The sequence below is a fragment of the Canis lupus genome, chromosome 21 (genome assembly GCF_048164855.1).
Source record: "Canis lupus baileyi chromosome 21, mCanLup2.hap1, whole genome shotgun sequence".
Lineage (NCBI taxonomy): Eukaryota > Metazoa > Chordata > Mammalia > Carnivora > Canidae > Canis > Canis lupus.
The window spans coordinates 4,821,286-4,836,134 of record NC_132858.1 but is presented as its reverse complement, the minus strand read 5'-3'; the positions used below and the strand labels follow the sequence as shown (position 1 = coordinate 4,836,134).

Genomic DNA, 14,849 nt, shown 5'->3' with positions numbered 1-14,849 from the left:
CCCAACGTAGAGGTCCAAAACAGAACCCCTGATCATCCAGGCTCTGTTGTCCCCTTCATTTGTTTAAACCACACATCTGGGAGTTACTTTGCCCTCCTCTCTCCCCCCTACTCCATCTCCAGGTCCTGCTGGACCCACCTCCAGACATATCTGGAACTGGGCCCCTTCTCTCCTCCCTCCTGGCCACTTCTGTTGTCCAAGCTACCATTTCCCATTTGAATTCCAGCAGTGACTTGCTAACCACCTGCTACCTCCTTCCACCCTTGACTCTGGTTCATTCTCCACACCTCAGCCAAAGGGAGTACTTATTATTTTTTAAGACTTAAAACAAAAAGTAATCTCTATACCCAACATGGGGCTCGAACAACTCTGAGATCAAGAATCACATGTTCTACTGCGTCATTCACACGCCCCCAGACAGAGCTTTTAAAATCTAAGGCTTGGGCAGCCCAGGTGGCTCAGTGGTTTAGCGCCGCCTTCAGCCCAGGACCTAATGCTGGAGACCCAGGATCGAGTCCCACATCAGGCTCCCTTCATGGAGCCTGCTTCTCCCTTTGCCCATGTCTCTGCCTCTCACTCTGTGTCTGTCTGTCATGAATAAATAAATAAAATCTTTAAAAAAATAAAACCTAAGGCTTACTGTGTTTCTTAACTACTGAAACCCTTCAAAGGCCTCCTGCTTTTCTGAGAATACAAGCCAAACTACTAAGGTACAGTATGATTTGGCCCCTGCCTTTCCAAAGGCCTCTTCTGTCCCTCTCCTTCCCCCATGAAGCTCTAGTTAGGTCTTCTCTCATTTCTCCTACCACAACAAGATCTTTCCTATCTCAGGACCTTTGCACATATAACCTCTTGCTTCTCTCCCTTTTCTGGAGGCCCGTTCATTCCCTCCTTCAGGTCTTGGTTTAAATGTCACTTCCTCAGAATTCTTGCCTGACCAATAAATAAGACCTCCTGCTATAAGCTATCACAAGATCTTATTCTTCTCTTTGTACAATTTACCACAACATGTAACAAACATATGTGTGTTTTTTACTCTCTCCCCAGTGGACCAGGGCAGAGATCTTGACTCTCTTGTTGGACCTGTGTCTCTAGCACATAACAGACTGTCTGGCACATAGTAGGCACTTGATAACTTACCTGTGAAGGAATGAATAAGAGAATGAATGGGGTGGGGAGGAGCGATTCTTAAGGATTTCCTTTTTGTTCTCCTATGCCATTCAGTCTCTGCTACCCATCAGAGAAGCCAGGAACAGGGTTCTGTGTGGGGGCTAAAGGATGATCAGGCTCTCTTGAGGCAAGGCACTCAGCTGGGGTTTCCAAAGCTCATTCATTTTTCATCAGATCTGGGGTCTTACCATGGGCTCCAGAGGCCGCAGGTTCCCTGCTCAGATTCTGTTCCTACTCTGCCTGGATTCCTCTGGAAGGCTCCATCCCTCCCGTTACCTCCCACCTCAGCATCCCAGACCAGCCTACCTGGGCCTCCCCCAGACCCAGCTCGATGGCTTCCAGGGAGCGACGCAGGAGGACACATCGCTCCTGTGAGCCGGGCTCCGCCTCACCAGCTTCATGAGCTACCAAGGGAGCGAGAAGGGCACGATGCTCCCCGCGCAGGGTCTCCAGGCCTTGGATGACGGCCTTGGTGCCCAGCACGATCTCATCCTGGCTCAGCTTCTCCTCCCGCGGAAGCACCATCGTAGCCATGGCGTGCCGCCTGTGAGGGCGAGGGGGCGGGCAGGCGGGTGCCGGGCCTGGGGCCACACCGCCGTCCGCCCCGGATTAGGTAAACACCTCGGGTCCCCGGACGCCTGGGTCCCCAGGGTGCCTGGGTCCCCAAGACGGCAACCCGTGCCGTGCCGGCGCTCGGCCTGCAGGGGGCGCGCCCAGCTCGCCTCGGCCGGGGAGACGCAATGCGGTGAGGCCGGTGAGGCTGGACTCGAATTGGGCCCAGACCACCCGCTCAGGCCGGCTTAGGCGGCAGCCTCGGGACTTCCCCGGGGACTCCCTTAGTCAGGACGGGGAGCGCTGGAGGGCGGTCCTACGGGGATCATGGAGGCTCACTCGCATTGGGGAGACCCCAGCCCTTCTAGGAGATCCAGCCCCAAGCCCTCGGGCAGCCCCTTCCCCAACAACTATGCCGAGTCACAGAGCCCCTCCTCTAGGGAAGGCCGACCATTTGGAGACCCTCCCCCTAGAGAAGCCTCGAAATCTCGGCTTCTTCAAGCTCCCCCCACCAGGCCGCGCCCACAATGACCCCTCCCCATAGGTCGACGCGACGCCCCGCGGACCCCTCCCCTAAAAAGGCCGAGCTCCCGCCCCCGGCCACCCAGGACCGCGCCCCCTCCCAGCAGGCCGGCCTTGTTCTCCCGCACGCTGCGCCCATGATGACCGTCCCCTAGGCCGACCCAGGGGCCCCTCTCCTGGCCGTATCGGCCCGCGCGGACCTACGCCTCCCAGAGGCTCCGGCCCGGGTCCTGCTCAGGTTCCGGCTCCCGCCCCGCTTCACCCGGACCCGCAGCCGAAAGCCGGTCCCGCCGCCTCCATCCCGCCGGCCTTCCCAGAAGTCCTCGCGCCGCCTTAAAGGTGAAGCCTCTACCTCGGCGGCGGCGTCGGAGGGGGCAAAACACGCTCTTCTCTTCCCTCAGGCTGCCTTAAAGGAGCTCGCAGGCCGGGCCCGCTTCGGGCTAGGAGGGGGCGGGGCCATCGCGGGGGCGGGGCACAGAGGGGCGGGTAGTGGGCTGCCCGGAGGCTTCGGTTCCAAGCCTCCACCACCCACGTCCCTGCGGCCTCGGATTCCTCGACTGTGCACCGCCCCGAGGCCTCAGGGGTGTGGAGAGGCTCGGGAGATCCTAACCCTGAGTGCACCCAGTGCTGCGGCCAGAGGACAGGGGGAGAAACCCAGGCGCAGGAAGAGGCCTGGCCTCTTCCGAGTCCAGAGCGAGACTTTTGACACTTACTGATGTTTAACGAGGTAGTTACCACTTCCTGAGCATTTACTGTGTGTCGGGCGCTTTGATGCTTTAAGTGCATCTATTCATTTAATGCCCACAAAGACCCAATAAAGCGAGCACTGCTATTATCCGCCTCTCGAATATCTGACCCCAGGCTCATTTGTCTCTAGGGACTGGTTATGCCCCTCAACCAACTTTCAGAACTGTCTAAGCCCCTGTGGGATTCGCAGTATCTTAATGCTGCTTCCTGGGAGAAATGCTTCTTGACCCTAACGGAGAAAAAGTGGGCATAGGGCAGCTGGGCATCTGCCGAAACCGAACCCCGTGCCCCTGTGGGTCAACACCACAAATGCTATTTGTTGACCAGATACCCTAGGCAGTGACGTCATTCCAAGCTCAGAATAAACGTCACCTCCTCAGAAAGCCTTCTTTGATCCCTGACCTCCCATAAAGTCCCCTCCTGCACCTGTTTCTCTCTTTAGCGCTTATCCCTTCTAATATTTTTCTTGTTGGTTTTCGGTCTCCTCCCTAAAGGCCAAGACCTGCCTGCCTCGTTGACTCCCACAGTAGCCCCTGGCCAGCCACAAAGAAGCACTCAGTAAATGTTGGTTTTAAAAAAGTGTGGGAGAGTGCACTTACTGGTGTTGCCAAATCCCCTCCAAGCCCCGGTTTTGGTCTGACGCTCTGCAGCCCTGGGTTAGTGGCTATTCTGGCACTGCCCCCACTGCTTCTAGGTCGATGTCATTAGTGACAACAGGATAATCACCTGAGGGACAAAATCTGACAAGGCCTGGCACTGGTACCTATGTGTTACTCATGAATCCAGGTGGGTTCAGACTCAGAGTCCACCAGGTTAAGTGTCCTGGTGGATGCAAGAATCTCCTTGGTATCGTCTCTGACCGAGACATGGTCCTACATCCCTAGGTCAAGTATATCCTATGGTAAGCTCACTACTTCTGCTGTGAGACTGATCTAAAGGTTAAGACGTTTTCCCTTAGCTCAAAAAGTACCTTCCTACAGTGCTCACGGACACCAAACTGAAGTTCTATCTTCAGGAAGAACAGTTTCTTTTTTTTTTTCCAATGGAGATATTTGGAGACCTCCACGATCCCCCTACCCCGTCTTCTCCTTGCCTGGACTGACAAACCCTATCCCATGACCCACTCCTGCTCCAGTTTCCTCCAGTTTCTCTTTTTGGGGTGTATTTTAGGTGTTAATCCATATATTGCCCAGAATATGGTGCCCAGTCCAGGGCTCAGGGATCCAGACAGGGAGTGAACTTCACAGATCACAGAGGGATAGTCCCCACTTCATGAATGTCCCCTGTCCACCATGAAGTTCAGGTCAGGCTAATTTTGACAGCCACCACACTGTATCTGCTCAGGGTGTTTGTTAACTAAAACCCTAGATTGCACACATCCCAGTTATATCCAGCCAGGTTCTCCCAGGTCCTGTGCTTCTGCCAAGTTTTTTTTTTTTCCCCAGTGATTTTTAAAGGAGCTAATATAGTCCTATGATGCAAAATTCAAAAGGCACATACAAGTTACAACGAACTATACTTGTTTCTCTCTGACCACTGTGCTCAGCCCTTCAGGATCTCCTACTGTTCCCAGTTTCTTGTGTTCATCCATTAGGTTGTGTGCATTAGTGCAGAATTTGGGTTTGTCCTTGTCAGTTTCATCTGGTCAGTCTTCCTCTAGGGCCCTGCAGGTTGGAGTCTTTTGTGTTTGGGGTCTGTCTTCCTTTAGCCCTCACGTTGGCATTTTCTTCCAGAGTGCTGGCTGTGGTGTGATAATCCAACCTTCTATGCAGGTAGACCCCATCAGATCTCGGCTGCATTCACCTCTTCCTTTCTGGAGAGGAAATGGAATCCGGAGCTCAGAGCCCCTTTGTCATTCTTATTGAGGCTCTGCTTTAGAATCTCCTGTCAAAGGGACTTCATGAGAAGGCTCTTCTAGAGATTAGGATTCTGTAGTACAATGGTAGGTCCTGGGTATCTCTTATTATTTCAAAACTTCAGTGTTGCCTGTGCTATGCATCCTGGGTTGAAAGCCACTGCTTAAATGTTTTTGTTTTACAAGGAAACTGAAGCCCAGAGAGGGGCTGGCAGCTGCACGTGCAAAGAGAGCCTGCTGTTGGGAGCTCAGGCTACCAGTGACCACCTTGTCCTTCTCTAATCTACAGTCCAGGCTATTTTGCCTCAGTGTGTAAGGGAGACTGACCACAGAGAGTAGAGGTCAAGAGAACTGAGGTCAGATTGCTTGTTCACACCCACACAGCAGCACACTTGTACACACCCTTCACACAGCCTTGGTCAGGTCCACTCAGAGGCACTGACCAGATAGATGCCTGCCTGCCACACGTACACCTCCATGTGCATGTATTTATAGGCCATGTAGGAATACCACACATACCCAAACACAAACACACATCTACAACCCCTGCTTTCTTCCCTTGTACTTTCTCTCCATCTAACAAAGGAGAAAAAAAATAAAAATAAAAAAACAAAGGAGCATATTCTTGTATCTTTTCCAGGTAAATGGCAAGAATATTTTTCAGTCTTCTCATACGACTTCTGCTGGATTCTTGCTCTGGCTTTTCTGCTCTCTGCAGGATTCAGTGGTTTCTTTGTGATTCTTTTTAGGTATCTGATCCTGCTCCTCCCTGTGTGCTGAGTGCAGGGAAGGCAGGGTCTGCGCTGCCGCTGCCGGGGTTCACAGGCTCTTATCTTGCTTTCAGTGCTTAATCTTGCATGTGTCCAACCTTTGTGGCCACTGGTTTTTATCTTATCCCTGAGGATTCTACTGTGCATCTCCCAGGGGAAAGGACTGTTACTTCATCCCGCTGTGTTCTGCATTCCCCCTGCAGCTGCTGGTCTCATGCCAGGCTGCTGATGGGTGCTCTGTTAATGGAGAAAAAAGGGAGGAGTCTATGCCCAGTGGTGATTCAGCTCCTTATGCCACTTTCTGCAGAGCTTATCAGCTTGCCCCCGCCTGTCCCATGCCTGGGGAAGTTATTCTTGCTACTTTTAATGTTGTTTTCTCCTGAAAATCACTCCCACTGCTCCCACCCCTTCCCCTTAGGTCCTCAGAAGCACCCATCCCATTGAAGTCTGCTTTCTGAAATTCATCTTTTTTTCCTTTGGCCAGCTTCAATACTTTTCCTTGAAGTGTTTGGGGGGGCACTTTTGCCAAGCATATCATCCTCCTTGAAATGTCGGCAGGTTCACCCTTAAGTGCTCAAGACCGGAGGCTCCTTGAAGATCATGTCTCCTCCACAGGACAAGCAGCTCTCTGCTTCCTGAGGGAACTGTTCCACAGTGAACACACCTGGTTATCAATTCTTTCTGCCACTTAGTCAAGAATCAAGGCTGCTTAGAGATCCCCTGAGAGGCTCCTGCTTCCTATCCTGGTAGCCATTTGGCAAATCTGTATCCTTTCTTCCTTGTGACCTCCCAGCCAGACTAGAAGTGTCCTCACCCTGTTCAGTAAGAGGGTACATGGGCTTTGGGGTCATACTCAGCTAAGTTCAATGCCGTATTTCTCCCAAGTGCCAGCTGTGGGGCTTTAGGCATGCTCTGTAACTTCATCTGTTTTCTCATTTGTAAAATAAAGTTCCCAATACTTACCTCTTTTGGTCCTTGAGAAAATGGAATAAGATGGCAGAGTTAAGATCTTAATATTAGGCTTTGTACATAACAGACTCTGTTACTAGTAGTTATTTAGGATTATTATTACCAGCAACTTACTGTTTGATAGACCCTGTGCTAGTGAATGGAGAGTGGGGAGAAACTATATGAAATACTGGGTAGTCTCTTAAGGTGTTTTTGGAAGGAAAACACATTCAGGATGAAAGTGAGCAATAAGAGGCAGTAAATGGAAAGGCATGTCTGAATACAAGTGCTAAGCTGTTTGGTGTTGGCAATAGGTGCTACATGGTCAGGACAGACAGAGCTCAACCCAGCCACGGGTATTCTCACCTTCTTCCTCCTGTCAGTTCTTCTTCATGTTAAGGAAGCCCCAAATCTCCATCCAACCCAGATCACTTCCCTGAGCTCCATCCAGACCTATTTTTCGACTCCAACTGGACACTAACCTCTAAACAGCACAAACCACTCTAAACCCACCATCTCCTGCTCAAATCTCCTCCAGGGATGTCCCACCATCTGCCTGTTCACCTAGAGCAGATGGCCTGTCCCTATCCTTGGCTCCTTCTCTTTTGACCCTATTTCCTCACCAGTCACCTAAACCTATTGATCTTACCTCTTAAATTGAACCAAAGTTTCCATTTTCCTGCACCTCTCCTCCCTTTACCATTGTCTATGTCTCTGTCACATCTTTTCTAAATTGCTGCCATACCTTTAGAAGCTTTTCTGGTCTTCAGTCTTGTTTCCTCCAATCTGTTGTCACAAGGTAATCTTGCTAAATTTCCTCATCTCCTTTTTCTAAAACCCTTTTCTGGCTCTTCACTGATCTCAGAATAAAGTGCATAGCCCTCGCCCAGGCAGAGTGAGGATTACCACAGCTGTAGGGCCCCTCAGTGCCTTGACTGCTTCCTTTCTCTTCTGTCCTATCACTCACCATGCCCTTTGCTTTGCAGCCATGCTAAACTATCCAAGGGTCTCGGAACAAGCCAGACTCTCTCATCTCCCATTTTTGCTATTTCCTGTGTTCAGAACATCCATCACATCAGGCATCTTTAAGATGCTGCTCAGGTGTTATCTCCTTTGTGACATCTTGGATACCCCTTCCCCAAGCTGGATTAGATGTCCTTCTGGTGTGCTCCTGTGCAATGTGTCATGCTTTGTGGCAAATGTCTATTTGTCTGTCTCCCCTGCTCGCCTTGGAGTTCCCACATAGGTAAGAACCCAACTCTGTCTTCACCATGTACCATGGTAGGACCTTAATACATGTAGGATGTATGGATGATTGGGAATTTGGGGTCTGAGTGGGGCCTTGAGAGGTGGTCTGGAGTCAGATGACCTGGGTTAGAAATCTGGCTCCTTTTCAGTGGATCTGTGTGCATTGGACATGTGACTTAACCCCTCACTTGTTCTTTTAGTTACCTTTTAGTATTTGCCACTTGCCAGAATGATGGGTGCTGGAGATGTAGCCTGAGTCCCTGCGCACCTGGAGCTCCCATTCTAATGTGGTACAGAGACATTTATTGCAGGTGACATTGAATGCCATGACTGCAGAAAGGGCTCAGGTAGGGGCAAACAACTGGGCTCTGGGGCAGGGTGGTTGGTTGGGAAAGCCTCTCTGAGGAGGTAATGTGTAGGCTGTATCCTAAAGACAAAGAAAGTAGCTCTGTGGGGCAGGGCAGAGCACTTAAGGTTGGAAGAACCACCTGTTTGGGCCTGGTGCAGGGAAGAGGAATGTGATGACTGCAAGATCAGGTGTGGCTCAAGGGTGAAGAGTGTGGGGGAGAAAGCAGCTGGAAGTGATGTTAGGTAGTGGGGCCAGATGTGTTGGCCTCATGGGCCATGGGTTTGGCAGCTGTAGGTAGCTGCTGAAGGGCTCTAGCAAAGGAATGAGGCACTCTGGGTTGTTTGGGAACTGAGAGGGGGCAGAATGGACAGGAATTGCTGTGGTGACAAAGGACAATTCAGTGGTTTCTGGCCTGTAATAGGATGGATGCTGTGCCATTATCAAAACTGGGTCGAGGAGATCAAGAGTTCTGTTTGGGCCATACTAGGTTTGAGATGTCTGTGAGTATTCAAGTCATGTAAATGCTTAGAAATGAGTTTAGATTTGGGATGGGGGTGGGGTTTGGGGTAAGGGGAGCTCTCTGACCTTGGGCTTCCTCCTTGGTAAAAAGGAAATATCAGCAGAATTGATTTCCTGGGGCTGCCTGAAGGAGTCCATGATATAAACCACATGAAGCACTCTGGCAGCGGCTTCGCTAAAAGAAAATGCTTGCAGGTGGTGTTGAGAGGGCCATCCATGCCATCAGTCTCTGGACACAGCAGTGGGTCATGAGGGAAGGAGTTTAAAACATGGATCTTAAATCTACTGTCTAGAAGAATTCTAAATAATGGATATAGAGGAATATCTTTCACTCCATAAGTGTAGGCTGTGCTTAGTGGCTTCCTCCCTAAGAGCACAGTAAGGAAGGAGGTGTGACATTAGTGAATACTACCTTGGCCAGATGATCAAGGTTGACAAATCATGTTGAAGGCAGGAACCTTTGATATGATGTGCTGGCAAATTCTAGCCAAGGGGCATTCTACAAAATACCTGACCAGCACGCCTCAACTGTCAAGGTTATCAAAAATAGGGAAAGTTTGAGAAAGTGTCACAGCCCAAAGGATTAAATGTAGTATGCTATTGTGGATGGGATTCTGGAATGCAGAAAAGACTTTAAGGAAAAACTAAGGAATCTGAGTTAAATATGGACTTTATAATAATGTATCTATGTCGGTCCATTAGTTATATAATAAATGTACCATACTAATGTAACATGTTAACAGTAAGAGAAACTGGGTGTGTTGGGGGGTTGGTATACAGCAATTATTTGCTCTATCTTTGCAACTTTTCTGTAAATCTAAAACTATTCTAAAATACGTGTTTGTCTAAATTTACAATAAAACAGTCTGGAGTTGATATATAACAAGTTTAGATAGAAGCTCTTCCACCTTATGCACCAAAATGCTACTCTTTGCCTTTAGAGAATGTTTCTGGCAGCCCCATGGGCAGTTCTGCTCTGGTCCAGCCTTACCCCTCAGTGACTGGGCAAGCTGTCTCAACATGTAAATCTGAGTTGCCTCGTGTTTGGAATTCTGGAAACCATTCCTACACAACCCTTTTCCTCTTCTTTGGAGTTTATCTTCTTACTCCAGGGCCTAGGAGTAGCCTCCAGTGTCTTTGGGGCTGAGGCATTAAGGTGTCTGAGTAGTGCATTTGGACTGGGGACTCCATTCCAGCAGCACGGGGACTCTTCATTCAGTCAACAGATATTCATTGTGTACCTATGATGAGCCAAAAAGGATCCTGGGGAAGGATAGAGCAGGTTAAAAAAAAAAAAAAAAAAAATTCTATTTTCTTGGAGCTTACAATTCCAGTGAGGAGAGATAAACAAATGGATAATTAAATCCCAAGGAGAAATGCTAATAAGGAAAACTAAAGAAGGTAGGGAGAAAAGGGAGGTGCTCTTTAAGGCATGTAGAGCAAGGAAGGCTTCTCTGAGGTGACCTTTAAGCCAAGACTTCAATGGAGGAGCAAGTCACATGAACCTAGAGGCAGGGGCAGGATGGGGGCATGGGAATAGCTTGTGTGAAGATCCTGAGGCAGAGTGTGCTTGGTGTGTCTGAGAAATGTAAAGGAGGCTAGTGGGTGATGGGCAGAGTGAGATGAGAGATCAAGCAGCCCACAGGAGGTCAGATCTTAGGCTTTTAGGGTTATGATGAGGGCTTTGGAGTATATTCCTAGTGGGATGGGAAACCACTGGACAGTTTAAATTGGTAATTTAACACAATCTGATTAATATCTTAAAAAGCTCTCTCTGGCTACTGTGTGGAGAACAGACTATAGTAGGTGGAAGCACAGATAATTGAGAGGCTATTAGAACATCCAGACATGAGATAACTACAGTAGTGAAAGGGGTGGGGTGCTGCTGGGTTCTCAACCTGTTTTGGGAGAGCCTATAGGATTTGCCGGCAGACTGGATGTTGGCTATGAGAGGCAAAGGAGTCAGTCGTGGTTCCAAAGGTTTTGGCCTCAGCACCTGAAGAAAGGAGAGAGAAGACTGTGCACAGTGGAGCATTTCATACTACTGGGCTGAGTATCGGGAGACAGAAGGCCAGAGGCTGGAGCCCTGTGTTCTCCAGTGTTCCAAGGCTGAGAAACTGAAGAGGATACAGTAAGGGAGGCCAAGAAAGGGTAGTCAGAGAATGGAAGGAGATCAGAGTGCTGTCCACAGGTCAAGCAGACAATGCCATTCTAACAGGGAGTGATGAGTATGTATAGGACAGGTGAAGCAAGAAAACTGGTCTTTGGATGTGGCAATTCAGGTCACTGGTGCCCTTGGTAAGGGAACTTCTGATGGGGGCTGTTGAGGAAAAAAGCCTGTAGGAATGGAAGTGGAGGCAGGGAACATGAACATCTCTTGAACAATTTCACTTTCAAGGGAGCAGAGACATGGTGTAGCAGTCAGAGGGAATCTGGAAGCAGGGAAATTGTTTTTGACATGGGAGCTATTACTGTGTGTTGGCATGCAGACATGAAAGATCCAGTCTAGATGATGGCAGGAGAGAGGGGGCAACAGCAAGAGCAAAGTCCTAGAGGTGAGAGGAGGGGATGTCCAGGATGTGGAGTCAGACACAGCAGGCTGGGAGTTTATGCCTCTTCCTCACCCTCATCTTCCCATCACCTGCTCCATCTTCTCAGTTCTGAGCTGGACCTGAGTCTACTTGTCCCACATCCCTCCAGCCTGGGATATTCACTGCTTCCAGGTCCCCACAGCCCCTGCATTGCCTGAGCCCTCTCCCACTGCTTCCCACCCGCAGACCTCTTGTGGAGCTTCCACTCTGCCCCAAGGCAACACCCACGTCCTCTCTAGCACATTTTGACTTCTGGCATTTCCTCTCACCAACCAGATTGTGCACCTTGTTCAGTAACTAATATGTAGATTACATTTCTGGAACACTTTCACAGACCTCACTGGACTTTTCCCCTTGGGAGGCAGGCATTATTTCCATGTTCCAGGCTCAGAGAGTTAGGTGCAGGGCCACACTGCTGGGTCTCAGAGCCTCCCGCCTTTAGGTCATTGGCCCACAGGGCTTAGGGAGCCAGTGATAGCCTACCCTACTTGGTCATCCACTCCTCTGTGGCTGTGTCCTGTAGGGTAAGGATGCCAAGCCCTTCTGTCCCCTCCCCCATGCAACCCCAAACTCCAGGCACTTCTTCACCAGAGGAAGGCTGGTGTGCAAGCCTCTATCCTGGAAGTGTGTGAAGAACCAGGCATCCAGAGACCAGGGGGCTATGACTGTTTTTCATCTCTAAGTTAAGGGCAGGCAGGAAAGCCAACTCAATGATGGACCCTGGCTCCACCCCTTCCACCTGGGCCTCAGACCACCAGCTTCTAGAAACTAAGGCAGGACATCAGCCTTGTAGAGGGAAAGAAGCCAAGTTCTAATCCTTAATCAGTAGAAACTGCCCTCAACATTGTCACCATCTTGGGAGGTGGGATTTGGGGACGGTGAGTACTAGAGAAAAAGGAAATTTTGGTGTGAGAAGAGTGTTACTTCTGTTTCTGACCTCTGCTTGCCTCATACTGGGAAAGATAACTTCATGCCTATTTTTCCAATTAAGGAAATGAGAATATGCTTCTTTCTAGCCATTTGAGAGGAGTTGATCTTGAGAGGAGTCGGCTGTGTTGTGGAGGGGAGAGGGTTGTACAGATCCTGTGTCACAGTGAGAGGCATAGAAGCCCAAGCCTTGCTAGTTGGTAAGAAATCACCAGTTTATTGAATGAAAAACCCAACATCCATTCAGTCCCTCAAGCCCCACCCTTCTCCGGCCCCAAGAGAGCAGCTCAGCCCAGGAGATGCTCTGGATGATAGGGCTGAACAGGGGATAAGGGCTGGAGGAGTTTGGGGAGGTATGGAGAATGAGAAAAACACTTTTCAAAATGAAGTTCTGTGCAAAAACTTCGAGAAGGGATGAGAGGGCAACGGTAAAGCTCTGAGGGTGCTGGAGGAGATAGAGGGCTGCAGCTGGGATGGCGGCCCTGCGTGCTCAGCTTCTCCTGAGAAGGCTGATGGTTGAGGCTGAGGAGTTGGCTCAGAACCCCATGGCGAGAGGGAGGGATTGGAGCCTGCTGGAGAGACACCTGGCTGGGAAGGTGGGCTCTCTGACCAGGTGTGAGGGGGGGGAAGAACACACTAGGGAATGGGACACAAATGGACATGGTTGGCACAGGGTGATGTAGGGACACAGACAATATGCCGGTGGGGGTCTGCCTCCCATCTGTCCCAGTTTGGAGTTCAGGAAGAGGCATCGTTGTGCTGGGGTAAATGGGGTGGGAGGCAGAGGGAGGAGAGTTATCAACAAAGGGGAAGCCACAAGGACAGGGGCTGGTGCCCAAGCAAGTTACATGGAACCACCAAGAGACTGGCTGTGCAGATAACCAAAGAAACACTCAAGGGTGCTTGTGACATCTAGGGGGAACCTGGGGGTAAGTGAGGAAGTCGTGCATAGGGGAGACCAGGAAGGCCCCCTCCACCCTAGAAAGACATGGCATCACCATAGAATGCTGTCCTGGGGGTGAGGGAGGGGTGGGGCTGCCCCTGTGACTGTGGAGGGGAAGGGGGCCCGTGGGCTCACACTGCCCCTTCTACCCCCCACTGGGAGAACCCATGGCAGTGAGAAGTGGCCCTGGGCCTCACTTGGGGGGAGCAGGTTGGGCAGCTGGTAGAGATAGGGAGGGCTGAACTCCCTGCTATGTGCCAGGATTCCAGGTTTCCTATTTCCAGGAAGGAACTGGTGCCATGTGGGGAGAGTGGAAGTCAGTGAAGGAAGGCCCAGAGGACTCAATTCTACAGATGGGTGCCAGAAGGCAAAATCGACATGCCTTGGGCCTGGAGCAGGAGGGAGGGGGCTGAGCAGGAGGGAGGGGAGCAGTGTCCCCACTGGCAGTGTCCTTCAGGACTGGGCAAGAGAGATGCAGGCTCCTGGGCCAGGAAAGGGGATGCTGGGCCCGGGCCTGCTGGCCTCCCCCTGCCCGCAGGCGGTGAGGCTGGTGGCAGTGCCAGGAGGGAGAGTGGCCAGGAGATAGTGCCCTCAGGTGGCCTTGCTGCCACTGAATAGTCCCACTGGAAAGTGCTTGACATGGGTGGGCCACTGGGCCGCCAGCTGGAAGAACTTGATGTCACTCCACTCGACTCCGTCGATGGACACTGGGGTAACAGGGGAAGGAGGGGTTGACCAGGGCTGCTAAGGCCACCTCCCCCACCAAGTCCCCTGCCCCTCTTCTTCCCGCCCTGCCAAGCACCCTTCTCCCTCCCCAGTCTCCCCGTACCTCTCAGCATGGTCTGCTGCTGCTTGGCTGAGCAGATGAGGCGGCTGATGCCCTCGATGACCTGGCTCTTGGAATCTACCTCCTTCTCTCGAGGTTTCTTGCTCAGGAAGATAGTGGGAACTGGAAAACAAGCAGAACCACCTCCGTCATAGCCCTTGGAAAAGCAGCTACCTCTCCTTCCTCTCTCTCATCCCCTGGCACCCTCTTCCTGGGGGAAGGGGAGGGGATATTCAGACAGCCATCCTTCCTCCCTTGCTCCCTAGCTCTGGGTAGGTGGGAAGCAAATACCAAGATCTTTGAGTCCTGCCCCCTCTCAGCAGAGGCCTCTCCCTGAGCCTGGGTATCTTTGACTGTGTAACAAGGACCTGGGGCCAGTTAGTCTCTGAGGCCATTTCCAGCTTGAATGTTCTAGGTAGCCTGTGGGGCAAGGTGCCTGTGCCTTTGGGCTCTTCTTCCTACACACTTGCGCCCTCATAGGGTCAAATCTGCTGTGGCTACGAGGCCTCACAGGAGTGTTTGCAACATTTCTGTCCCAGGGATGTTGGGGCAACAAGGAGGACACTGCAGAGCTGGCCAATCTGCCAGCTCTGGGCAAATATCAGGGCTACACTTGTTTGGCTTTAGGCTTGGCACAGCCCTCTGCTTGCCCCCAAGAGGAACTCTATTAAGCAGAGGCATGAAGAGAAAGAGGCCCAGCTGCTTTGGGTCCAACAGGTAGAGAAAGCTCCTACCTGACAGCTGGTTGATGGGTGAGGTCGTGAGGGCCCTTGAGTCACCTGGCAGGCTTGCCTGGTATGGCAGGCTCACAGCCAGATCGGTGGAACAGACAGTAGCAAGCTCTGCCCTAGGGCTGGCCTGGTTGTGGGGATTCTTGCCTTA

The 14,849-nt window shown here is 51.1% G+C and overlaps 1 protein-coding gene across 8 annotated transcripts in view; it reads right to left on the bottom strand.

The window, feature by feature from the left end:
• KLC2 (kinesin light chain 2) overlaps window positions 1-14,849 on the bottom strand; it is a 158,971-nt gene that overhangs the window by 7,827 nt on the left and 136,295 nt on the right. The window contains exons 23-24 of one of the 8 annotated variants that reach the window (XM_072789973.1): window positions 13,971-14,090; window positions 1,477-1,751 (exon numbers count right to left, since the gene is read on the bottom strand). In XM_072789973.1, coding sequence (XP_072646074.1) covers window positions 1,477-1,751; window positions 13,971-14,090 — 395 coding nt within the window. The other 7 variants (XM_072789979.1, XM_072789975.1, XM_072789976.1 and 4 more) reach the window with 7 other exon arrangements.